Below are 25,683 nucleotides of genomic sequence, written 5' to 3' on the forward strand. Positions count from 1 at the left end.
TTGCAGCATGTTTATATTTTTTTTACAGATTATATAACAAGCTAGAGAATAACTCTTAATATGGTTCATGGACAATGCTTTATATTAAATTAACTTTGCACATATTGTTTATAATTCTGATCTTCATATCTTCAATAACATATCTTGAAATATTATTTTTATTTGGCAGCCATTTTGCCCATTCCTGTGGCACAGTTTCTGATGTTCATTGTACTGAAGGAACATTTAGTTCTTTCGTCTTTTTATACCGGTGGATTTATGATCTGTGTGTTCTGTTCAATGTGAACAGAACATAACTTATTACTGGATTTGAGTATGAGTTGTGAAACTGCATGATACTGTATGTCCTCTTCCTCAAAAAGTTGTTGTAGCTCAAACTGGACATTATCATAATGGTGAGTTTCCTAAAAAGCACAGCTTCGGGTCAGGTTGGGCCACATGAGTTTTAGGGAAGTGAACTGTGAAAGTTGAACTGTTACTGATGACTACAGCAACATTTTGATCGACTGAACTGAAAGCTTCACTTGATAAATCTGGACAGTTGGAGTTGTAGGTATGTAAAAATTCTTTCACCTCACATTGAAGTCTGGTCTGCAATTCTACTTCATTTCAGGAACAAAGCTCTGCGTGCTTTTAGTTTCTCAGGCATGTTTTCTGAACCTAAGACATGTTGCTTGTTGCACAAAGCTATGTGAGCCTGGGTTTGCTGAGGTGCAAGACGCTGTGGCCTGGATGCCACATGCCGGTCTTCCTGTGTCAAGCTCTGCTAGGACTTGTGTTTCCACCAGTGGAAACTTACACTCTGTAGTTCACACCACCGTCGCCACAGGAGTGAAAGGTAAATGGTAAGAGCCGGCTGTAGATTGAGAAGGTGCAACCTGTGCTTACGTTTCTGACGTGGAAGATATTTATAGGTCAGAGGGGATTTTTATGAGCCTGCATTGTCTATATTTGTATCTAGTGTTATACTCTGGGTGCAGAGATGCTGATCCATGTGACTGTTACACACACAACATATTTTACATACAATACTGCACACACACATTGCATCAAAAATATTTTATTTTCTTTCAACATGTTGTATATTGTACATTTGCATGAGAAATGTAGTTTTCTTGCAAGTGATTGACAGCAAAGATAATTCATGAAAGTAGCTGAATGTAAAGTTCTACTTCACTCTACTAGTCTTTACTCTAGAGTATACACAAACACTCTCCAGGCTCTCCTCTTGGCGGTGTCGTTCTCTGGTTCTGTTCAGACTCAGAGCAGCATAATGGAGAGCATCTGCGTCTTGGCTCTGCTAATGACAATAGCACAATGGCAAATTATATGAGAAAAAGAGGAAAACACGCTGCAGTTGTACATTTGGCTTCCATCATACAATTGTTTAACCTACCGTGGTGTCAGAAGCTGCTGAACATGTCAGATGAGAAACTGTTCCTGCAAATCAAAATACATGAATGATCAGGCCAGGTCAATACAGAAAAATGGTTAACATACCTTTATTGTGAAAATCTTACCTTTGCAGACAGAGCATATCTTTTTTTTCAACTTGTACATGACTAAAGCCAAGACGAAGAGCAGAATAATGGAAACTGCCAATGCCACACTCAGACAATACACCAGGACAGAGGGGCCTTTGGTAGAACCTTCTAGTCAAGAGAAAACATATCCTATTTTAGATATCTATATTTTTGGATATACAATACATAGGGTTTATTTTAAGGCTATTTTTAACTTACGGAAACAGCAATCATGTGCAATATCAACTATAATCACCTACCTGCAATCTTCACTTTAGTTCCTTGTCCGAACACAATCTCCCCACAAGAGGCCAGAGCACAGTAGTACATCCCAGCATCGGAGGAGCTCACAGACTTTATAGCCAGGTTTAAAGTGCAATTTTCCATGTGAGAATCCTTCATACACTGTCCCGCATTGTGATACATGATTGCAGGCTGAGCAACACCATGTCTGAACCAGTACAGATTCTGCTCCCCTGCACATTTTTCAGCGTATACCGTACAGCTCAAATTCACAGAATCTCCCCACTGAAGAGTCTCCAACGCTGGCTGATGGACAACAGCATGGATGTTGGACAGCGATGTTTTCACATGAAGGAAAGCTCCTTGTCCAAATTCAATTGCGTTGAATTCTAAAATCCCACAGTAATATGTTGCTGAATCCGACGGGAGAAGTTCTTTGATTACAAGATGGTTGATGCCCTTTCCTTTTCCCGCTAAGACCTGAAACCTTCCTTTATACGCGGGGGAGATGGTAGCTTCTGAGTTGTGCTGCATCCGAGTTGATACAATGAGAGGTTTGCCTCCCAAGCTTTGCTGGTACCAAGAGAGGAAAGTTACAGAATTGTCCTGACAATAGCATTTTAAAGTCACAGTCTGCCCAACTTCAGCTGTTATGACCCCACTGTCCTGAGTTATACCTGAGGTCTTGTCAACAGCTGGCACCTGACCTGAAATGAATAATAATAGATAAAGTCATATTTATTTTACTTTCAAAACCTCTTTCCACTTACTAAAAGTATATTCATGCCTGTAGAAACAATGAATAGATGTAAAATACTCACAGATTTCACCAAGAAGCACAAGAAAAATGCAAAGTGGCATCATCCCTGAAGCTCTGCAGTCTGTATCCTGTGTGTTGACGGACGCACTCGACTCTTATAGGAGACGAAGGCTCTTTGTGATTGGCTAAGCTGACTGGTTTCTATTCAGACCTGCCATTTGTTCTCATGCAAAAGAAGAGTCTGATCATCAGAGGTGTAATTGGGTTTATCGAGTCTTTATGGTAACATCATTGTGTTGTACACTGGAGGACAGTAGGTGTGACAGCATGTTTGTATACTATGAAAAGGAAATTCTCTCAAGTCCATATTTGAATAGAGGCATAGAGGTTGGTGCATGTCAGTTTTTGTTCTCAACAACATGCACAGTGCTTAGAAGTGGGGTTTTTTTGGTGTGGAAAAACATGCCGTGTTTTCATTCATGACACAGGTTTGTTAGATTTAGATGTGCTTTTTTTGGAGGCAGGTGTGTGTGTGTGTGGGGGGGATGTTCAAATGGTAAAGTGGGTTAAAAAGGCAGTGTGTGTGAGAGAAATGCAGAAAGAATTATTTAACCTATCTAAAGTACTTTAAAGTTGATAACTTACAGTTAATAGCTGGGGTTACAGATTGGTCTTTTCAGTGTGATTCTGGAAGTCCCATCATGCCATTGGTGCCCCTGGATGTGGCATTTATTCCAATACTTATCCTGAATGGGACAACACCCCATGCACACATCATCAGAAGTGGGAAACCACAGATGAAGACTGACCACAGTGTTGCACAGAGGCATTGTTTTTGTTCTTCTTTTGGTCTGATTATATTTAATTCAGTGTTGTATGACTGCCCTCAATGTTTTTCAATGTTTCTTTACTTATGGCTAGCCCTCAATGCCAAGTTTAGTGTTGAGAAACGTCTGTTTGTAGGTAAAAGTAGGAAGAATGTTGAAAGGGAAGAAATGGGAGCTAGCACTGAATCTCACTGATCTCCATTATTATTATATTACACTCATGTATATACATGGGCAACACCCTATGTTGATAAGCGCTAGGATTGTCCAGAAAGGTTTTCTAACAAGATATTTTTCCTAAACCATGATCTTTTTCTAAACCTAAACAAGTTGTAGTGCTGTAGTCAAGGCCACCTTTGTTGAGTTCAAGACCAAGAATAGTTCAAAGAGGTTCGAGTTTCGAGGTTTGAGATGTCAAGACTAAGTCCAAATGAGAGAGACAGAGTCGAGACTGAGACAGAAAAGAAAAGAATGCTTTTGCCATTGCCAGTGAGATGAGTTCTGGCAGCCAGGCATATGATTGTGTCTTTGGCCAATGTCAGTGCCCATTCTAGATGGATCTTGATTAAAACCAATACCCGTTTAATGAACAAGCTCAATGGTTTTGATTTGAAGAAGGAAGTTACTAAAGAAAAAAACAAACAAAAAAAAACATATGTTGCTGGACTCAGTCGAGACCATTTAGAATATCTGGAAAGACCAATGGCCAAGTCTAAGACAAGTCAGAGACAATAGAAAAAACATTGTTTCACAATTCGTTTCACGATTCAAAATGATGAGTCAAAAAGTGTTGACATTCCCATTAGCTTCTGCAACACGTGGGCACATCTTCTCTTTCAGAGGGTTGAAGATCTGCCTCACCTTGCAGAGTCAATCATACCGTTAACTCTTGCAGTAGACCTTTACCCGTCAGAAGCAGGCTACTGCGTGTGACTCAAATATGTCTTTTGATGTTTGTGGTCTGTTTACATGCTTGAACAAAGCTGTGGTAAAAGCTCTACAGTTGTTGACTCAGTAGAGACGAACTGACCAACATTTCTCTCACTTGAACCCATACTTCCTGAGTCGTGCAAAGTGACAGTGGGACGGCCAAATGTTCGCTGTTTCTCAGACGAGTCAAAGCTGAGACGGAAAATAGATCCTCCCATTCTGCTTTCAAGAGAATGTGAGGCAGACAAACAGTGAAATGAGGAAGTATTGCTCTAAATGCTTCATTTAAATAACTGTGAATATCAAATAATGTATTGAGTACACGCAAACAACAAGGAACGGCTTTATAGAAAATAATTGTTTACTGTGGTTTTGGCAGGTTGAGCTCATGGCTGCTTATCAAACTCCTCAATGTCATTTCAATGTCATCCGGGGCCAATCTGTCAATACTGTCACATTCTTGAGCTAAACTTCTAAACTCAGGTCATCTGCTGATGAAGTTTAACTATAGAAGGTGCTCAACTATTAGTCAGTTCAGAAAACCCTGAGCTTTCTAGAGACACTACACACACAGCATCATGCATTTTAGGAAACCAAGTTCGCCCAACATTTAAAAGTCACATGTCTCTTTATGTTGAGAGGCAGTGAGAGGTCGCTGCTGCTGGAGTTAACTACATTAGAAGCCACCCTTCCTACACAAAAGAGTATGTTAATAGTGGTTTTGTACAAAAATGTGGACACAATATCAACAGTAGCAGTTTCATGCATGAGGTTCTTTGTTTCCTATAGTCAGTCTGTTTGACCACAAACTGTTGAAATCGGGTCAGAAACACTGAGCTATCACCAGATCACCACTGTGTGCAGCAGATGCATCTTGAGGCAGTGGCTGACGGTTTTTTTCCACTGTGCTTTTGGCATTACAAGGTACACAAGGTCAGTTTAAGTTGAATAAACTTCCTGTGTACTTCTGCACAGAGAACAAATAGCTTTTGTAGCTTGTGTTGCATCAGAGGCATTTTGCATTTTTTAATTTAAATGTGTTTCTCTTTTTATTCTTTTAAATGCATGCATCAGTAACAGGAACATGAAGGCAGCCTTTAGCTAGAATTAAAAAAAAACCCTGTGGTTAGAGAGAGGCGAAAGTTAAGCCCGGCCCCAATGACCTCGTCATAATGCTCCCCCTCCTCCTCCTCCTCCTCTTCCTCCTCCTCCTTCTCCTCCTCCCTCTATATCTGCTGTGACAACTCTTTCAGTGATGTGATGATGTACTTTTCTGTTTATTTGATGCTAAAAGTGTGACTTTGTGTATCGTAAGCTGTTAGCAGACATATAAATGTGAAATATAGATACATGGGAATGAGAAGTGAAAGAGCAGAGGCGTTGTTGTGAGGCGATCAGAACAAACAAACAGCATCAAATAAAACCACATAGACATCCTGTCAGAGGGGAGGGCAGCGGGGGGTGGGGGGTGCAAAACCACCTTGTTGAGCTCTGTGCGAGCAAGCTTGACCAAAGCGGGAACTCAGAAGCGATACGTTGTTGTTTTTTTCTTTTCTTTTTAGTCCGTCGGCTGCAGGACTCGAAAACACTTCACTGTCGGAGTGTTTGAGAGAAACAAACAACCAACTTTTATTAATTCTCCACTCGTGGGGATATAGGATAAAATAAACACATCTGTGACAGTGAAAATGTAATATTTGCCAGAGTTGATCATAATACATGGTTAAGATGATTAAAGGCTGACTTCACTGAGGAAATATGGCTGCTAAAAATCTATAATGTTTGTTCTTTATGTATTTTGACCAAACTTATCTGCTGAAAACCACATTGTGTGCAATAAGCAATGTTGTCTCGGCACTGATGGTACTCCGAGGCTCTGAAAAAGAATAATGTCAGTCGACCACAACAATACCTCCGAACACATCGCTGTGTGGGTGGAACAAACAGGACACACCTCACTGAGTGTCTTTGAAATGTTCAGATGCACTTCTGTATCCTTTCTCTGTGGTGTGTTCACTTAAAATATCTTATCTTTCCAATCTTAGCCATCTAGAGGTCAGAGCACCAAGTGTGTGTGTGTGTGTGTGTGTGTGTGCGTGTGTGTAGGTGTGTGTGCGTGTGGTTTGATCGTTTTAGGAAACATCATGATGTAGCGCCTCTGTGATATCTACTGCAGGTGTACTGCTGCCCCCTACTGACCAACAGCTTAACTGCACACAGCAAACTGAACAGAGACAACTAAGGCCTGAAACTGACCTTAAAGGTTCACTGTCAGGAAGAGAACTACTCATAACGCAAACATCATTCATTTTGCTGAGTGAGATATAACATGTAGAATGAAACTACCACCTTTAACAATAATTAATGATATGTAATATTCAATAAAGCCAGAAAGAAATTTTTATAATTTTTGTACTTTTATTTTTCCTCTATCATAAGAATATACTTTTAACTATTCAGTTAAGCATATGCAGGATTAAAGATGATGAAATGTGTTAAAAACACTAAAGTTGAGCTTAAAATAATAATAATAATAATAATGATAATAATAATGATGATAATAATAATAATAATAATAATAATAATAATAATAGGTGAAATTACAGGAGGAGTCAGAGAGAGATTAGCGGCAGATGGAGGTGTAGAAAGTTTGGGCAGATTAATCAGCAAAAATCACTTCATGTCTGACGGTCTGACTCCAGAGTAAATCACCTCCTCCTCCTTTGTGCTCCTCTGTGTCCTGCTCTTACTTTGCCTCTTCTTAAAGTCCAGAGATACGTACTGCAGAGCATCAGCTTCCTCATTCTGTAGGAAAGAAGATCAATTATTTTTTACCAGATGTGTCTCTGTACAAACAAATATGAGTTGGGAGGATTTTTTGATCTTACCTGACTGTCAGTGGTGCATTCAGGGACACTCGGCTGGAAGTGTAGCCCTATAATAAAATAATCCAGTTTTATAGTCATTACCTTTGTCAAATGCCATTCTCATTAAAGGGTCAGTTCACCCCAATCATATTTATATTTATATTTATATTTATATTATTATTATATATGACACTGTTCACAGTGAGCTCTGTGGATTATCTGCACTGTAACCACACTGTTTCTGAAAAATATCATTTACATGTATTTGTTTAGCACCACAAATTAAAATCCATTCACGTTCACAGAGCATCAAACAGAAGTCTGAGAGACAGATACTTCAATGTATGAGGAAAAAAAATCAGCATGGCTAGATACCAATGAGGTTGAGTTAGAATATATGGTTTTGAAGTTTGGTTCAATCAACCTTTCCTCTAATCCTCATCAAAACAGCCAGAAAAACTTCTTCTCTGGTAAATATCATCTCACTGTACCTCCAGAATGAAGATATGTTCTCCTGGACATTTTGCAGAGGATACTGATTAAGACGACGTTCACGGTAACAGACACAAGCAGAGTTGCAGCCACACAAAGCACCAGTACAGAGGAAGTGTCCTCATGTTTCTCTGTGAAAACATAAAAAGCAATAGAGACTGAGCGAATGAAGAAAAGAGACGTGGCTTCAATTTATATAGAATACATATGTTGCTCACCTCCAACATCAGCATGGACCGTGCAGTTCGGAGTTACAGAGCCTCCTGGCTTCATGGTGTCGAACACTGGCTGCAGGGGGAAAGAGCTGTGACCAGACTCTGAAAAACAGAAATGTTACAAAGAGTAATGGAAAATTAAAAAAGTGATAAAGATAGTTTTTAAATTGTTAACTGGTCAAAATACCTACGTTTTAAATCCAAAAATATTCCATTCTCAAATTCCGGGACAACAATGATGATTTTTCCACAGTAGTACATCGCTGAATCCGAGTCCTGCACATTAGAAATGTTCAGATGGTAGAACCCTTCTCCAGCATGAACTGAAAACCGTTTGTCATGTTTAAACTGGTTGTGGAAGCTGTTGCTGTCAGGTGAATGTTTGTAGACAGAGGATATTATATGAGGTTGCTCCCCTGCAACCTGCTTGTACCAGGACAGATATTTAACCCTGGCATCGTAGAAACACGGTAAAGTCACACTGTGTCCGGGGTTAGTGTAGAGCACAGTGCCATCTGAAACAAACAAAGAGATAAGTTAATCACCACTGAATGCAAATTGAGCTTTACACATTACCCATAATTTATTTTTTATCCCTTACCTGCTCCAAAGAGAGGAACCAAGAGCACATAAAACTCAAACATCCTTCGCTCTGCACTGACCTTCAGTATGACGGTGGTTTCTGTAAAGGGGTCAAAGTCAAAAGCTGCACCTTCAGTGGAAAACAGTCTGTATGTAACCCAGGTGGTGTAGATTTGTGGGTGTAAATATTGCACAAAAGGAAGTGAGAAGCTCTGAGTTGCCGGTTTACATTTTTTTTTTGCAACACATTTTTCTGATTTTGCATTAAAGTTGACTGATTTCTTCCAGTCCACAACAAACACATTTCTAAAATTCTAAATAAAGATAAAGATTAGATAGCTACCAAACACTCTTGGCTGAACTTTGTGATACGTTTTTGTGGTTTAGACGTTTACAGACGTATAAAGTGCGTGCACTGAGATCCTGCATCCTTTTGTGCATGCAACTGATGCTTCCACACAACCACTCTCCTTTCTTTGAATGTGGCGCTCCATGGCCTGAGGGGGGCGCCAACAACACAGCATAATCTTTACAGGATGAGACGTTATGCCCAGCAGTCAGTACCTGCTTTTCTACGGCAAAGGCAGACCAAGTTCATTTGAACAGCACCCATCAACAAGGCAATTTAATGAAGGAAAAAGAAACACAAAGCAATATAAAAAGAGGCAAATAAATAGGATTTAAAATGACTAAAACTACTAAAATAGATGATATAAGTAAGCTAGAACTGCATAAAACAGATGATAAAACATAAAAACTGGATGCTGCTTTTCAGTGTGAGCATCCGAGAGTTTTGGACGGCTCTGGCTTATCAGCAAATCATACGTATTGCATTTAGTGCTTAAAAAAATAAACAGAAGTAAAGAGGAAGCCTGCAAAAAGACTGGACTGACCACATATTCCACCCTCTGCATTCTCTCTCTCTCTCTCTCTCTCTCTCTCTCTCTCTCTCTCTCTCTCTCTCTCTCTCTCCCTCTCTCTCTCACACCCACACCCAAATACATACAGCAGTGAGACACAAAAGCAGAAGTTAGTGCTTCTCACTAGAATTTCTGCTTCATCACCATATGCACATTAATTATGTCTGCGCCAAGTGCTTACTGATGAAAGCTGTGGTGGCTTGTATTGTGTCGACACAGATGAAAGAGAGAGAAAGAGGTGCATCATTAAAATGCACACAGGAAACGGCTCGGATGGATTTTCTCAAAGGGGGGGTTGCCAGAAAGAGTAACACCCCAGTGGACCAGCAGGTGTCAGTGTAAACCCAACAGTCAAGCCTAAAGGTGGCATTTGCATCCTCACTGTGGGGTAAAAAGACAACATGAAGTTGTATTTCTCAGTATTTGTAGAAACAGGGGCATTTGGTCATGTTGCAAAAGCACTCCCTGGAGTTTGGCAGCTCATGTTACACCATGTGACAGCCTCACTTGTTTGATAACTTCTGCTTTGGCTGCTTTCTCTTTTTCTGTAGGTCTGCACACAAAGTTCAGTTTTCTTCTCTTCCACTCTACTACACATGTTTCTGAATTTTGTGTGAAGAGATAAAGTTAGTCGAGCTTTATTTAATCCAGAAGTTTGTTTTGGAAAACTTTTCTCTAAAGTACACAAACTTCCTCAATCACGTTGTTAAATGGTCCAGTAGGCCGATTGGTGAGTCACAGCTGATCCCCGTACAGCAGACAGTTACAGCGGAGGAGCAGCTCCATTTTGAATGACCGGCTTCATTCAGCTTCTTCCTTCTGGACGGACGGTTATAGTCTCTAGGTGTAGAACAAAGCAATATAAAAATAGTTTCATTCCAGCAGCTATCATTCATATCAACAAGTTGTAGTAACGTGACACAGATTGTTTTTCTTGTTTTAAGCTTAATTATATATTTTTTTACTGATCTCTCTTTTTAAGGCCTGATTTTTGGAGCCTGAAGCACTTTTATCTTAATACTTTATTGTCTATCATTTATTATGTTTCTTGTTTTAATATTTTTATCAAGAGGAGTGCCTTGTTTTTTACATCTGTGACTTGTCATTGTCATCTTGAGTAATAAATCAAAAATAGCATCTTCGTCTAGCAATGGTAGGTTGTGGTTTTGGGGAAAAGGCCGCTGAGTAAGCAGACAGGATATCTTTATAACCAACCATAGAAAGCAGAGTGGACTGAATTATCAAGCTCTGGTATAAGAACCCAGTTAGAATTCCGAGCTTGGTGGTAAACATGGGTTTAACCAAATTCAAGCTTTAAAATGAAAACATAGGCTAACGTCTGTTAGTTTAGATTAATGTCAATAGTGTAACACTTGATGTATCTCCAGGAGGGAAATTAGGTGTTACAGCTGTACAATAAATAAACCTGATGAATAAAAAAAAGCTAAAAAAGCAAAAAACTATACAATGAAAAAAGGAAAACTACCGTAAAACTTTAATGAATAGCCCAGGCTTTTATTTCCTTCAATCACTGATCTAAGCAGCTTAGAATGCGAGGCGACCCGGTGGGCTTTAAGCTGTTTTATTGATCTATAAAGTCCAGACCAGGCCAGAAAGCATGTAGCCACACCAGGCTAGCAAATGAGGCCTGCTTCTAATTGAAGTTTTACAGTATATATAGATCAACCTAGACTGACGTTCTTAAATATGCTTTATGTGCACAAAGTAAGTGAGCAAGTACACTTTTATTTATAAAGCACTTTTCGAAACAAAGTTACATGGTGCTTCAGAGGATACAGGAAAAATAAATTACAGCTCCATTACAGGGAAGGGAGATCGGTAGAAATGGGGTTTGAGAAGTTTTTTTTAAAGCTGACTCAGCTGATGCAACAGAAGGGGGAAGAGAAGGATGTTTCAGAAGGATGGGGCCCTAACAGCAAAAGTATTTTGCAAGTTTTGCAGGCGGGACAGGGTTGCTTTACTGAGACAGGAGAAATTAGGGTATGATTTAGTCATTCTAGGTCTATGGTTGATTGCATTGATCAGGTTTTGTGTTGCATAAGCTTGTTTATGAATGGGTCAAAGTTCATAACATCTCATCCTGTAAAGATAAGAATCAGAAAAGACAGGATGAGAAAGTAGCTACAGGCCGGACACCGAAGAAGGGAAAACACTACCTCTTTTGAGGTTGAGCAGAAGACTAAAGCAAGGTGTCAAAAACAATGCAATTGTGGTCAGAAACAAAATCACACATAAAAAGAAAGTTTAAAGTCAGGGCGAAGGAGTATGACCGTGGTGACGCATAGAACATGACACACGCTGAACAAGGTTAAAAGAGTTGATGATATTTCAACATTTGGTAGCAAGAATACCGAGAAGTGGCCAATATGCCAATGTGCAGACAGGATATTGTTTTACCGCAGTTTATAAAGTGGGACTCGAGGTCAGACTGTAGCTGAGCTGTAATGAGATCATTATAGTTCCTACATGCACGATAAGATTTAGCCAATGCTCTGCTGGTTGCATCAGAGCACCTACCACTTGACACAACCCCCCACAACACACCACACAGTAACCATCTTTAGGGTCATCTTTAGAGCCAAATAGGGTTAAAGGTCCAGTGTGTAACATTTAGGAGGCTCAACTGGGAAAAATTTAATATAATAACGTTGCAGATCACCTTCCATGGAGTCTGCCATGTTGAACTGCAATGTTTCTACAGTAGCCCAAAAGGGTGAAACCAAACACTGGGTCTAGATAGAGGCGTTCACTTTTTTCACACATTTCGCAGCCACAGTAGTTTCTCCTTCGGGGAGGGTGAAGCGAGGCAGTTGCAATCTGCAACTAGGCCACTAAATCCTGCAAACTGGACCTTTAAACTGATTTCTGCAGCCCACCCAACCACTTCAATATACGCTGACTACAATTGTCTGTTTTTCCTGCCATTTTAGCATATTCAGGTCAGTGTGTTCTGTTTATAAAAGTATTCTTTGTTGTGCACACTTCAGTAATCATTTTGGTGTGGTTTTGGTAAAAGGTCAGTAGTCATCTGTTTTCAGAAACCAGTAGACCAAACAGACTTTATTTAAATCATAGGCCTGACTCTTAGATGTCTTATAAATTAGGTTGGTTTGACACTTAGCTCTACTCGTCTGAGAAGAGTTGAAGTTCCTTTTGAGGTTTGTGACTTCCTATTACCGTACTTAGACGCCCATGAGCATACATACAGGAACGTAACATGACAGAGACCTCATTACGCTTGGCAGAGACAGAGGAACAGGTGAGTGATTTAGAGGAGAGGGTCTGCTTGTTTGCATAAGGGGTTTAGCACAAGGGGTAAGTTAAAGACCATTCTTTTCACGTGTTAGAGTCAGTATCTTGCAATGCGACTAATAAATCTACTAGTGTAATTTTTTAATTTATTACAAAATCAAATTAATGTGCATTGGTCTGTTAGCAAATCAATTTTAAGATGGCAGGCTTTTTAAAAATTCTATTTGCTATGTTTTCTCTTATGCTGCAGAGTTTGCATCAACAGCCGAGTTGTAACCACAAATGGCCAGGCGATTGGTCTAGCTATAATTTTTTTCTCTCAGAGCTGAGAACAAGTGTTATGTATTCAGCATTACACTTTTTTTCAAAAGTCAACACCTATGTTGTTTATGTGTTGTGCATTTAGCGTTTTTTTTTTTTTTTTTTTTTTTACAGATATTTGGTATCTGTTTTTTACATCTGCATTATGAAGTTTCATGTGTAGTTTTATGTGATATGTGAAACTTACTTGCATGAGCAAATGTTACCTTGAAAAGAATATGTAGAGGATGTGGGAAATTAGAAAGATAAGAACGCACAGAAATAGTGGCACTACAAAAACTGAAAAGATATGAATGCATTTCGCCTTAGAACTGCTTTGGTGAATTGGAGTATAACAGTTAAACACTTTTTATTTGTTTTGTAAGGGTATATACAGTAATGGTTGTTTCTCTCTTTTTTCTGGAAATTATAATAGGTACCACTTTGTAATAAGGCATAAAAATGTTTAAAATTATAATTAATCGTGTTTTTATGATTTGGTTGTATGGTATTGATTTGACAAATCATTTATTAACAAGTAGTAATCCATTAATAATATCAACATCTGGGTTGCCAGATTGTGAAATTTTATAGGTAGTGCAAAAGATGAAAAAAAAAGGAAACACGTGCAGATAATTTGCATGCACAAACTTGAGTCAGCTGTGAAACAAATCCACACATTCCCTGCACCTCTGTTGTATTTCTTGTACCGTTATAAATATAAACAATGGTGTTTGTGAAGTTTGGGAAAATGTATTTTAGCGTAAAAGGCAACTTTTGCATTTGCAATTGAAACTGTAAATGGAGTTTTACACAGCAAGCTAAATGGCCCACTGGAGAATACATATGTAAGTTCCTAGAGCTAAACGTTTAATTTTAAAATGCTCTTTCAAAACCGATCCTGTCACTTAGCATTGTAAATTGCCTGTTTAGTTTGACATGTTCTAATCTCTGTTGTAGATCTCAGCAGTTTAAGTTAAAGGACATCAGCTGAGTACGACAACAAGACGATTTTCCTCCAAGATGTTCTGTTCTGTCAGCATGAAGGGGAATATCAGCAGTATCCCATCAAACCAAACAGCCAAGATGACTTCTTTGAATGTTTTTACCATTTCCCTCCATGGAATGTTCTCTACCATCGGCATCATAGAAAACCTCCTCATCCTTGGAGTAGTGGGCTTCCATGTCCGCCGCTCTGTCATCAGCATCTGGATCCTGAACCTCGCAGCCTCTGACATGCTGGCCACCTGTAGCCTGCCCTTCTTTACCCTCTACATGGCCCGCGGTAACACCTGGACTCTGGGAAACACCTTCTGCCGCATAAATTCCTCCATCTTCTTTCTCAACATGTTTGTCAGTGGCTTCCTGCTGGCGGCCATTTCTCTCGACCGCTGCCTGGTGGTGCTGAAACCTGTCTGGGCCCAGAACTACAGGAACACTCAGCTGGTAGGGAGGGTTTGTGGGGTGATTTGGGCGATGGCTGTGGTCTTCACTATCCCCTTCTACATATTCCGTGACACCATTGTCCTACCTGATGGCAAGATCCTGTGTTACTACAATTATGCTCAGTTACTCCCCAGTGAGCCCTATGACTTGGGATCTTTGTGTAAGCACCGCAAGGAGGCCTTGGCCTTCATGAAGCTCTTTCTAGCCTTCCTGATCCCTTTACTTGTCATCATCCTCAGCTATGCTGCCGTGAATGCTCGCTTGGCGCGGAGAGGCTGTCGACGCCCTTTCCGCTTTGTTCGACTCGTAATAGCCGTGGTGGTGACCTTTATACTCTGCTGGGCTCCGTACCACTTATTCATCGTCATAGAGGTGATTGCTCCCACTGGGAGTTCTGCACAGAAGCTGGCAGGCAGGGCCCTCCCGATTGCAGCAACCATTGGCTTCCTTAACAGTGTCCTTAACCCCATTCTGTATGTGTTCAGCTGCCCTGATCTTTGCCATAAGATAAGACATTCTCTGGGTGCGGTGATGGAGAGTGTTCTGGCTGAGGACCTGGCAGAGCTCCGACGCCGAAGCACCGCTCGCAGCTCTATCAGTACCAGTGAGATGGTGTTGAAACCGAAGAATTCTATTACAAACATGACTCTGAACACAGAAGTGCAAGAGCATGATTAAATTCTTGTTAACCTTGCTCAGAACTGAGCAAAAAGGTATCGTAAATTCTCTAATAGTGGCCAGGCTGCCCAGAGATCCAGCCTTTATTTGAAAAGGGCCCCCTGCTATTATGACCATTACTGAATCCTGGCTTTTTATTTTACAATTATGGTATTTAAAAGGTCTCAACCAAGTGTTTCCAAGTGTGTTAGCTGGTCAATATCACAGTGGCATTAATTTTTTATATTCCCAAGAACATTCAAGGGTTTAGTCATCTTTACTATACAGTGTGTACGGATGACCTCCACATTAAGTACATGAAGTGCATGAAAACAAACAAAAAGCAAAAAAAAAACTAAAAAGCAAGAAATGTTGTCTTGTCTTAATATGATGCTATATATAATATGGGTGCTCAATTGATGTGTACATTTGTTTGAATGACTCATACATTATTGCTTCTTTACAGTTTGTTGCTTTGTGATAAAAGAGTTTTGAATAGAGGTGTCTCTCACTAGATGTTGCCAGTAGCCACAGAAGCTGACACAAGCTAATTTTAGATACAGTTTGCGTTTGCTATAGATTAGCCCATTGTGCTCATAATAGAGAATAGATGTCAGTCATGAAAGTTAAATTGTATATCTGCTTCTTCCATGCAATGTAATGTACATACTTTTTGATGCTGTTGAATTTCTAAACATTAATAAACAGAAAGAAAAGCACTCTCATGCAGTATGACACGTACCTTGCAAATAACCACATTCTTGCATTTCCGTATTGATGCACACCAGTCCTATTTTTAGAAGGATTTACAGTAAACAAGTGATTAAACAGGAGTTTTAATCATCATTGTAAACATAACAGTAAAAAACAGTTTGACTGTGAAATGTCCACAGGGGCTCATTTTCATACACTGGTCACACTCTTCAAAAACATACATACAAAACACATGTAGTAAATAGATGAATTAGATAAATTGGATTTCACTTGGCTTCATTTGAATCACAGAACAGAAAATGACATTTCCATATTTCTACTCCATGATATAGTGTTGATTTCATGTAAGCAACAGTTAAAGTCTTTACACTGTGTGCTACACACAAATGTTTCTATTTCCGCCCTTCTCTGAAGCAGTATTTATATCATCATGAGAAACTAAAAAGTCAACTAGTGGAATAATGTTTGAAACACAAATTGATTTACTTAGAGATGAAACTCACATGGCACAGCAACTGTACATGCACATTTCCACTGGATGGCACAAGTGCCTTGACTAAATATTAGGAGTCAGGTCTGTGGTCAAATCCAAGTTATACTGCTAGAAGATTATTGTGTCCAGTTTCACTCTCCCTCTGCCTGTTGGGGTGAGATCTGGTACTGAGGGTGATCTTTTTGCAAGTGTTTTGACCCCTTCCCAAACAGGGCAGGGACCTTTGCAGCTCTAGTCGGGCATCAGGGCATAGAAAGATGTAGAAGAGGGGATCCAGCAGGGTGTTGAGGCTGGTCAGACCGTAGCACAGTCGATAGATGAGGAAAATTGAACGCTCCAGTCCACACGGCTCATCAGTCAGCAGCAAGGACACAAATCTGTACCCGCCCACGAGGTGATAGGGTCCGAACACAACGATGAAGTTGACAGTGATCACGACTAGGATGCCCACGATTTTGTGCCGCTCGTGGTCAGAGAGGGACGGAGATCGTCGGAGTGTCACCCCAATGTGGGCTGAGGTGTAGCTAAGGAAGGAAGTAGAGTTGAAGGTGAGAACCAATCATCAGAATATATAAAATGGTATGGTATGTATGCATTGTATTATTTCAGCTTGAGGTTGGAAAATAATCTGCTTCCCTTTTTCTGTCTCACAAATTTGACCAATTTAATTATTTAGACATGAAAGAACTTCTTGTGCTTTAGGCTGACGGATTTGAGCACAGAACCTTTACATGAACAGATTTGAACATAATATTACGTTGGGATTCTTCAGGTTAACTCACCCTAGTATGGTACATGGCAGCAGAAAGCCGAGGGCCACGGTAGTGATCTTGAAGTGGGCGTATCTAGGGCTGACGGGGTACTGCTCGAGACACAGCAGTCTGTCAGAGTCAAACACTGAAGGAAGCAAACCACTCAGGCAGAACAGAAAGGTGAGTGTCCAAACTGCAACACCGGACAGAGCTGCCACCTTGACAGTCCGCACGCTGCGGCTGCTCAGCGGGTACACGATGGCTAGGCAGCGGTCTAGCGCTATCAGGCACAGGAACATGACACTGGCGTAGACATTTACATAAAACACGTAGCCCACCAGCTCGCAGGTTAGTTGGCCATAGGGCCAGCGGTGCGCACCTTGAAGATAAAGTATCCACAGCGGCAAGGTGAGTAGCTGGAGGAGGTCTGACAGCAGCAGGTTTAGGATGTAGACCAGCTGGCAGCCTCCCCCACCTGAGCGGCCCAGGTGGTACAATCCCCAGAGAGACAGAAGGTTGCTGGGGAGACCCAAAGAGAAGATCAGCCCATAGATGCACGTCAGGCCAAATGTGTCCGTGTCCAAGGGTAGGTTGCAGCTGTCATTGGACATGTCTCTTTTGGTCAACAGCCTTACATGGGAAACTAGAGGTGAACTTGCTCAGGATGAAGAGTTGGTGTAGAAAAACCCATTCATACACTCAAAGTACAAGAAAAGGTAACAAGTCCTAGCTGTTATCAGTTTGACACATCCACTTGTCATTTGTCCATTGTGAAATATTCATCAGTGCATTCTCCTGTGGAAAACAGTAGGCTCAGATTTGGTGCTGCCAGTCAACCAGTCTTCAAAGCATCCAGGGTCCATCAGGAGAAACAAACACCTGCAAAGAGCATTCACAGATGGTTTAGTATCTGCAGGTGCATGAGCAGTTGAACCATATAATTTAAATCAAGACTTTTCACTCACCTCTTAAGGCGGTGAGAGCGACTTTGTTCCACAAAAGCCTGTGTGCTGCCTGCTCTGCAGCTGGGTGACCTGTACTCAAGAAATGTTGGGAACACGGTGTCTCGAACAAGCCTTGTCTATTCTGTGATCGTTTCCTCCACAGGAAACCCACTTCTTCAGCTTTAAAAGCAACATCCTGAGGCAGGAGAACGCCTTTCTGGCCCAGAACAAAAACATACAGTCTCTCTTTCTCTCTGTCTCTCTTACTACAGCAGTAGACAGGAAGATTAAGGTGGACAGGGGCTGCGGGGAGGAACTGATGCAGGGTGTCCACTAATGCCCTTTAGATTGTCGGTTGCTGGCTACGTGCCATTAAACACATTAACTCTTACGCTATGCCGTTTTTAAACATGCTTTTCAACACATTTGAGTGTTGCTTTTACCATGTAAGTAAGCAGACTCCCTGAGGTTACCCAACAAATTATTTTGGATTTTGTGTGTGTGTTAGGGTTAGTGGTAGGGTTATGTTGAGGTGATGGGATTGTAATTGATATTGATGAGGTTATGGTATATGGTTTGTCTCCACAGCAATACAAGTCAATGCAAGTGACAAAAACAAGAATTGGCGTGCGTGAGTGCATATCTGTTTTGGCATCACAGAACTGAAGGTGAAAACCGCCGAAAGTGAGACAAACAACCCTGCAGATAAAAGGCACACTTATTGCAATAAAAGTAAAATTATAGAGATTTTAGACAGTGAATGTGTGTAATCTACTCAGGGTGAACTTTTCTCAGGCACTACTGGGAGAAAAAAAATCTTACACAATTGAAATTGTTTTGGGGAAGAATGGGTATGTTGAGACAATGGGTGTTAGGCAGTATTTTTACCACAGGGTTTCAAAGGGTGGAGGGTCGAATTACACACGTGGTTTCCTTTCAAATGTCACCAACGTCTGATTTATTGAATAATCCAAGATTGAAACTAATAAATTGACCAGTCCCCTGAGACATTAGTACCACCCTATGCTCTCTGGAGATTTGGATTAAGGTCTCCATGCTCCTATGTAGACAGATATCAGCTGTAGTACACTGCATAGACAGCAAATCCGCTCCAAAGGGAAATGTCCCTGGAGTTGAGAGGCAGCATGATAAGTTGTTCCTGCAGCAGGCTGGCTGCACACTGCAGGAAGTTTTCAGCTGGATTTTAATCCTGTCATGGAATAGGGAGTTGTACATACTGTGCAGACACAGAAAGAATGAGATGAAGCCATTGCCACGTAAACTTCACCAGTATTAACCCCAATAGGGAACACTGGGTAGCACAAGGTCAAACTTTCAATTAATAAGCCTGGAACTTCAGAGTTCTGCAACATAGAAAAATCACACAGGAAGCTGCGGACTTAGAAGTTGCTACCTCATTTTGACATCCTTCTGCCACTCAAATGTGCACCCTACTGGTGGCCCACTTTGTAGTTGTACTATTTGCTGCATGAGAACAGAAGAAAAGTAAGTATTATCATTTATAAAGCTAAAAATACTAAATGCTAAAAGAGGGACTACAATACTATAATTTTCTATATTCTAACATCTACTTTTGTAGTCCTTTGCGCAGCTGTTTGACAAAAAGTCATGAAGTTGTAAACGAATACTGACACACACACACACACACACACACACACACACACTTCATCATCACCATAACACATAAACATCTTATAGCTTATGTGAGTGGGTCTGTCAAATGAAGTGAATGAACTGCATACTACATATGTTATTATGCAACCTATTTTCCATAACAACTCATCAGCACTTGCTCTTATCTTTCCTCTGAATCACCAGCATACATTGCCCAATCACTGGACAAAAATGTTAGTTTTCCTTTTTGTTGTATTTTTTTTCTAAATCTTTGCATTTGAGATAAAATTGCCAAACTGTAAAAACATTTTACAATAATATGGCGAAACATCCTTAGCTCTGCTACAGCGAAGTGGGTAGTTTCTCTCCTCATTGCATGAGCTCTCTGCGTGACCTGGCCTAAGGTTCTTTTTCAAATTGAGCAGCTACAAAGTACACCATGCTTGCACATTTTTTTCTGGTTTGCAACGCTGGAGTGATCTCAAGATAAGACATTTCGTATAATGCTTGTATACATTCATAGAACATGTACACGATGCACTGTATGTAAGAAAAAGTATAAGTACAACTACTCGGAAAGTATGACTGCATTAAAATTGTCAGCATTTTGTAAGTGAGAGCCCTGCAGAATTGAGTCTTCAGCTCTGAGCATGTTCCTCTTCATGCATTTGTGTCGTACAGAAAGTGAGAGAAACAAATGATAAGGATCTGTTTCTGTGTGTCTGTGAGTCCTTTGACTCCACCGATGTGATGAAATACTTGTGTTGCTACTGTCAGGCAGACAAATCCTTTGTTTTATTTCAGTTTTAGGTCAACCACTGTTTGGTAGGCATGTTGTGCCACCTACTGCCAGTTTACTCTCAGGTCAGAGTGCTCTGATAACACACTGTGGTGGCAAGTTATGGACTTTACCCATAAAGTTGTTTTTTGAAATCTATGTAAAACAACAAGTATGGAAACTAGCTTAGGAAAGCTTTGTTTTCTATCACTATGAATACTCAATAGATCAAAATATGATTGAGGTTTGAGGACAATTGTATACCATTAAAACACGGGGGGACTATATTAGACAAGTGACTGTATTACCCAAAACTGACATCGTGAATATGAATCTCCTAAATCTCTGACAAATATATTTCTATAACAAGATTGTCTGCATGTAAAACATAAATTTCACAACAATTTACACACTGAAGAAATTCTGCTAAACTGAAAATGTAGCTGTTAAACTCTACTTATTTAACTTGAGTGGTTCCCCTCAGAAAAACAGTGGGCAGTCACTAAGCTCAGCGGCGTAACTATTGTATATGCAAGGCATGCAGTTGCAGCAGCAGTCCAGGGCCCTTTGGATTGAATTGACCACTCCTATCTGCACCGCTGCTATAATCTTGATTGATGAGAGCTAAACCTACATCATATGCAGCAGTTGTCGCTGTAGGTATTTATCTTAGTCAATGAGCTACGGTCACTCCATAGAGTCTCCGTCTCACACTTGATGTCATTCATATTCAATAACAATACAAAACATAAAACATCACTTTTACATACATTTTATTGGCTCATAACTCCACAGTATGTAAATGTATGTTGTACAACAATCAATCTACACACTTGTGTTTTGTGTTTGTAATGCAAATGCATAGACATGAAACATTTTGTCAGTAATGTCAATGTGGTGCGCCGTTACTGATCATCATTACCCACAGGATCATGGTTTCATATGTGTGAAGGTGTGTTTACTCTTATGGTCCTCTGGTCAAGCCGCCTAGTCTATCACTGTTTTAGCCATGCTATTATGACTCCACTTTTCTGAATCAGTTACTCTGCTTTCGTCTTTCTCCTGGACCTTCGGCAGCAGAGAATCCTACAGACTAAGACTGAAGCCCAGACAAAGGCTCCAATAAGGGCCATGATGAAAGCAGCCACATCCAGACAGAAGTAGGAGTACCAAGACAGGCTAAAAGCAGCTGACTGCAGATGGGCTGCTCCTTTGTTCCTGATGACGTACTCAGTCCAGAAGATGGCGGTGTCCATTGGAGACATTGGCTGGTCACGTTGTAGCTGTGAAAGACGCTGTATGTTGTTACGGTATGAGGGAGTCTCCAGGATGTCCTTCAGAGCCTCCAGGAACTCCTCTTTCGTGAGTGATTTGGCCTCCACCACCCGAGCTGCCCCACGCACCTTCAGCCGGAGTACGTTGTCGAACTGGTCAAAGAGGAGGGGCAGGCCCAGAACGGGAACACCATGGTAAATAGCCTCATACATTCCATTGGTGCCTCCGTGGGCCACAAATGCTCGAGTCTTGGGGTGCCCCAGGAGGTCATTTTGAGGCAGCCAGTTCACCAGCAGGGTGTTGTTCCCCAGGGATGGAGGCTTTTCACCCACAAATCTCCACACCACCTTCTGAGGAAGCTGAGCAAAAGCAGCAGCGATGGCATCTGTGACCTCATAAGGCAGGGCTGACACCAGCGTCCCCTAGAGACATCACCACCACCCCGTGCTCCCCGGAGCTCTGCATGAAGGTCTCCAGCTCAGCAGAGAGGGGACGGGCCTTTTTACACTGGAAACCCCCTATGTAGACTACGTTGGGCATGGTGGGCCGAGGAAACTCAAAGACAAAATTCGTCCTCACCAGCCAAATATCAGCTGCACGCTCCAAAGACAGCAAGTCTGTACCAGGAGGGAAGTGCCGCTGGAGCAGATCTGAGTACGCAGGGTTAATGATAAAATGCTGTTCAGCAGCATTATAGAAATAATGTAGCATATTCTTGGTCCTTTCCAGAAAATCCATTTTATCATGGAGTTCACTTCCTGACACGGGGACATAGGAGACTGGAGAGGGAGCTATAGTTAAATGTCCCTCCCCATTATTAATCCAGCGCACATTGAAAACTATCGGCAGCTTCAGGTAACTACCCAGAAGAATCCCTAAAGTTAGAGCAGGGTCTGTTAACATTAAGTCAAACTCGGTATCTTGCAGCTTCTTCACAAAAACAGGATCATCTAACATTGTAGCAGCAGCTCTGGCAAGTATCTCATGGCCCATTCCCAACATGGATGTGATCAAGTACTGCTGGCAGAAGGTGCGTATAAAATTCGGCCACCTGCGGCATTCCATCACATCTATGAGCATTTTATTGTAGTAGTTCATATCTGCCTCATCCTCCAGCATGGGCACATTGATAGAAGTATAAAACGTAGAGTTACTGGGGATGTACCAGCTCTTGGCGGAGCGCAGCACAGTGAGGATGTGGCCTCTGGAGTGCAGCTCTCGGAGGATCACCTCCATGTTGATCCAGTGGCTGCCATCAACAGGCACTACCAGAATCTTGCTTCCACTGCAACAAGTGGGCCTGAGTAACAGGAAGCAGAGCCCTGTCAGGAATACAGGGATCATGCTGGACATTTACTGTGAGAAACAACAGAAAGAAATTATTAGACTAAACCTGGTAGCTTTAATGTATACTGTAGCTCATTTGTCTCATTGGTCTACACCTGATTTTGAATATAAGTCTAATTTGTGGCATAGCCACACAGTACACTGGCAGAAATTATAAGCTTAACTGTGTAGATATAATGTGATATGTAGTTTACTACTCAATAATCAATCAATAATTCTATGTGGACTGTGAGCAAATTGCCTTGCAAATCATTGTGAAACAGGGACTGACCAGCAACTTTAGAAAGGGAGAGTGTCAAAAAGATGAAAAGAGTTAAAGCTGCACTAGGCAAAACCTGTGCAAACCTATGCAAAATCTACTGAGTGTCTTCTGCCTCCCATCACACCGTTAAGCCCCTCCCACTACAAGTTTGAATGACAGCAGAAGGAATAGGAACAGATTCTCTCTGAAATGACCTGTGATTGGCCAGAATCTCCCGTCACCGGCTATATGTTATAAAGATTAAAAACAGAGTCAAGAGGAGGTGCAGAGGTCTGATTTTTTGCAAGGTGACCTCACTGTGAACAGTCATATCAGAATTTATGAGATTGTTATGTCACTCTAGATTGCCATTCATCATGTGGGTCAGTTTCATGCCACTGACCATGTGATGTGCTACTACTACTGCTACATGCTCATATGCAAAGTAGGTTAATCAAAATCAATCAATCAAACTTTCAAAAACTATTTCTTATTTTCTTCGCATAGAAATGCAGTTTTGTTCAGCTTTACCTCATAAAGTGCTGTTATATATATCTGTAGGTAGTGACATAAAGATTGTTTAAAAATGCCTCACCTTGTTCTTGTAGTATCAAAATGCTGAGGTTTGGCTTGAACTCCAGGTCCTGAGTGCGCCGGGATACTATGTGACATGTGTTTCCACACGGCTTTACCTTTACACACACACAGGCCCTGTTCTTCCGGGGTGAAGTCCAGTATATGGACTAGAGGTAACTAACGGGTATTGTAATAAAGAGCAAGGGTCAGTGTGTAAATGCATGTTTTTCTTAACATTTTTCAGTCTTTAGGGGTTGGTTTTAAATTATTTTTGTTGTTTATGAATTTCAGATCTTCATAGTTTTTTTGATAAACACACATTCTGGGCTGTAACAATCAAAATGAATTAGGGAAAAAAAAGCAACCTGTTGTCCAGTATTTCCATTGTGCAGACCCAGGAGACATTTTATAATGTATTCTTATGTGATAAAGTGAATAGCCCCTAGTGACTAACCTCGGAAATGGCTTATGAGTTACAACTTCAGTTTCAATAATATGTGCTTTGATCCAGTCTAAAGCTGGTATTTAATGTTTTAAATGAATAATTTAAAAAAATCTACTTCTACTAACTATGGTATGATATATTAAATTAAATGTTATTTGTCATGGGTAGCCACATACCATGACATCTTCCACAGCAAATTTTGTTTCCACCTCTAACAGAACAAAATCTATGAGATTTTTGCTAAACATACTAAATGTGAATCATTAATATGGGTTAAATATGGATTGGATCAAGTCATTTCAGTTGTTTTTGTCGTTCCCTTCACATATCCACTCATTTCAGAGCTTTAGAATAAGATAAGTAAGATAAGTTATCAGGTGGACTAAAGAGAGTGCTGAATGGCTGTTTTTGCACCATTCAATCTATTTGAGTGACTCAATTAAAAGTTACTCATCCGTTCATCCCCTGCTTACAGGAAAGTTCATTGCACAGACTTCACAGTTTAATGGACGGGGAAACTTCAGGAGAGAGCTGGGCAAAACTGCTCCAAACTAGGACACAGTCAGAGCGTGTGAGACGGGAGTGGCAGGGAAAGAGGGAAGGAGGAAGCAGCAAGGTCACACAGTGGAGGCAAAATAAAATGAGCGCTGGTGATTACAATAACTGCACGAACCGCTGTTCAACAGTCATATCAGTGAACCGCAGCCTTCCCCTCCTCTCCTCTCCCTCTGTGGAGTTTTATAAGCCTGAGCCAGAGAACAACAGCCAGTGAGGTAACAGCAGAGATGATGACTGCAGCCTGTCGCTCAAGAGTTTACAAGTAAAATAAATATACTTGCTTACCAAGGTGACATGTCTGAAAAGAACTGAGTCGGATTGAGTTAGAAGTAAAGGTACATATGATTGATTTCTGTTGCTCACTGGAAGTTTGTTCTGCACTTTCTCTGCCGTTCTTGTGTGACCAATTACCTAGCTCCGGCAATATCGGCCTAGCCTTGTAAAAGACTCCAGTCATGCTCAGTGAGTGCACAGGCAGAGTGTAGGCAGGTAGTCAGGCAGGTAGGCTTATTACAGGCCTGTGACAGTCACAGATACCAGATTTACTTACGTCTTCTCAAGATGTAAAGATAATTTGTATTTAAAATACAAGACCTACCCTAGCTTTAACAGGCATGTTGCTTCTGCTTACTGTTAAGTGTAGAAACCTTGAAGAGCAGCGTTTAAGTGATCGTGTGATCAATCACGTGAGCTCAGAGCAGGAACAGCCAAACTATGGCAAGTACTAAGTTAATTCTGTTAAAAAAAAAACTACTCTTTATGAATGCAGTTAAGTGTTACTAACCACATTAACAAGACCAGAATTAGAGGGAATTAGGTGAAATCTGGAGCAGGGAGGGAAGTCTGCTGCTGGAGGAGGTACGTGAAAGGAAATATGTAATAAAAGGAAA

General features: G+C 40.8%; 5 protein-coding genes across 12 annotated transcripts; 1 reads left to right on the forward strand and 4 right to left on the reverse strand.

Moving 5' to 3' along the window:
- The first annotated feature begins 459 nt into the window (after positions 1-459).
- LOC127379536 (prostaglandin D2 receptor 2-like) lies at positions 460-15,754 on the forward strand. Of its 4 annotated transcripts, none has more exons than XM_051429234.1 (2): positions 460-553; positions 13,893-15,754. In XM_051429234.1, the coding sequence occupies exon 2, from the start codon at positions 13,956-13,958 to the stop codon at positions 15,054-15,056; it is 1,101 nt and encodes a 366-aa protein (XP_051285194.1). In that variant the 5' UTR covers positions 460-553; positions 13,893-13,955; the 3' UTR covers positions 15,057-15,754. The 4 variants fall into 4 exon arrangements, with proteins under 4 accessions (XP_051285194.1, XP_051285196.1, XP_051285193.1 ...); XM_051429236.1 differs by lacking the exon at positions 460-553 and adding an exon at positions 12,189-12,319; XM_051429233.1 differs by lacking the exon at positions 460-553 and adding an exon at positions 12,553-12,639.
- Positions 1,045-2,642, reverse strand: LOC127379537 (Ig heavy chain Mem5-like). Of its 3 annotated transcripts, none has more exons than XM_051429239.1 (5): positions 2,588-2,642; positions 1,784-2,473; positions 1,521-1,649; positions 1,397-1,440; positions 1,045-1,300 (listed from the first exon to the last, which is right to left on the reverse strand). In XM_051429239.1, the coding sequence occupies exons 1-5, from the start codon at positions 2,628-2,630 to the stop codon at positions 1,169-1,171; spliced, it is 1,038 nt and encodes a 345-aa protein (XP_051285199.1). In that variant the 5' UTR covers positions 2,631-2,642; the 3' UTR covers positions 1,045-1,168. The 3 variants fall into 3 exon arrangements, with proteins under 3 accessions (XP_051285199.1, XP_051285198.1, XP_051285197.1); XM_051429238.1 differs by having other exon boundaries at positions 1,045-1,297; positions 1,521-1,652; XM_051429237.1 differs by having other exon boundaries at positions 1,521-1,652.
- Positions 6,815-8,813, reverse strand: LOC127379540 (uncharacterized). 2 transcript variants are annotated; one of them, XM_051429242.1, is made up of 6 exons: positions 8,459-8,789; positions 8,049-8,372; positions 7,861-7,959; positions 7,642-7,773; positions 7,172-7,218; positions 6,815-7,088 (listed from the first exon to the last, which is right to left on the reverse strand). In XM_051429242.1, exons 1-6 carry the CDS (start codon positions 8,499-8,501, stop codon positions 6,957-6,959), a joined length of 777 nt encoding a protein of 258 aa, XP_051285202.1. In that variant the 5' UTR covers positions 8,502-8,789; the 3' UTR covers positions 6,815-6,956. The 2 variants fall into 2 exon arrangements, with proteins under 2 accessions (XP_051285202.1, XP_051285203.1); XM_051429243.1 differs by lacking the exon at positions 7,642-7,773 and having other exon boundaries at positions 8,459-8,813.
- A 101-nt stretch (positions 15,755-15,855) lies between the features above and the next one.
- On the reverse strand, positions 15,856-18,178 carry si:dkey-165a24.9 (probable G-protein coupled receptor 132). Of its 2 annotated transcripts, XM_051429240.1 has the most exons (3): positions 17,960-18,178; positions 17,025-17,873; positions 15,856-16,766 (listed from the first exon to the last, which is right to left on the reverse strand). In XM_051429240.1, the coding sequence occupies exons 2-3, from the start codon at positions 17,603-17,605 to the stop codon at positions 16,343-16,345; spliced, it is 1,005 nt and encodes a 334-aa protein (XP_051285200.1). In that variant the 5' UTR covers positions 17,606-17,873; positions 17,960-18,178; the 3' UTR covers positions 15,856-16,342. The 2 variants fall into 2 exon arrangements, with proteins under 2 accessions (XP_051285200.1, XP_051285201.1); XM_051429241.1 differs by lacking the exon at positions 17,960-18,178 and having other exon boundaries at positions 17,025-17,951.
- Positions 18,179-21,107: 2,929 nt separating this feature from the next.
- On the reverse strand, positions 21,108-23,947 carry ugt5g1 (UDP glucuronosyltransferase 5 family, polypeptide G1). The gene is given in 3 exon segments (XM_051429543.1): positions 21,108-22,048; positions 22,050-22,982; positions 23,810-23,947. Coding segments are annotated over 2 exon segments (1,587 nt in total). The 5' UTR covers positions 22,980-22,982; positions 23,810-23,947; the 3' UTR covers positions 21,108-21,391.
- Between the last annotated feature and the right edge of the window lie 1,736 nt (positions 23,948-25,683).

The sequence above is a fragment of the Dicentrarchus labrax genome, unplaced genomic scaffold, assembly GCF_905237075.1.
Source record: "Dicentrarchus labrax unplaced genomic scaffold, dlabrax2021, whole genome shotgun sequence".
Classification (NCBI taxonomy): Eukaryota; Metazoa; Chordata; class Actinopteri; family Moronidae; genus Dicentrarchus; species Dicentrarchus labrax.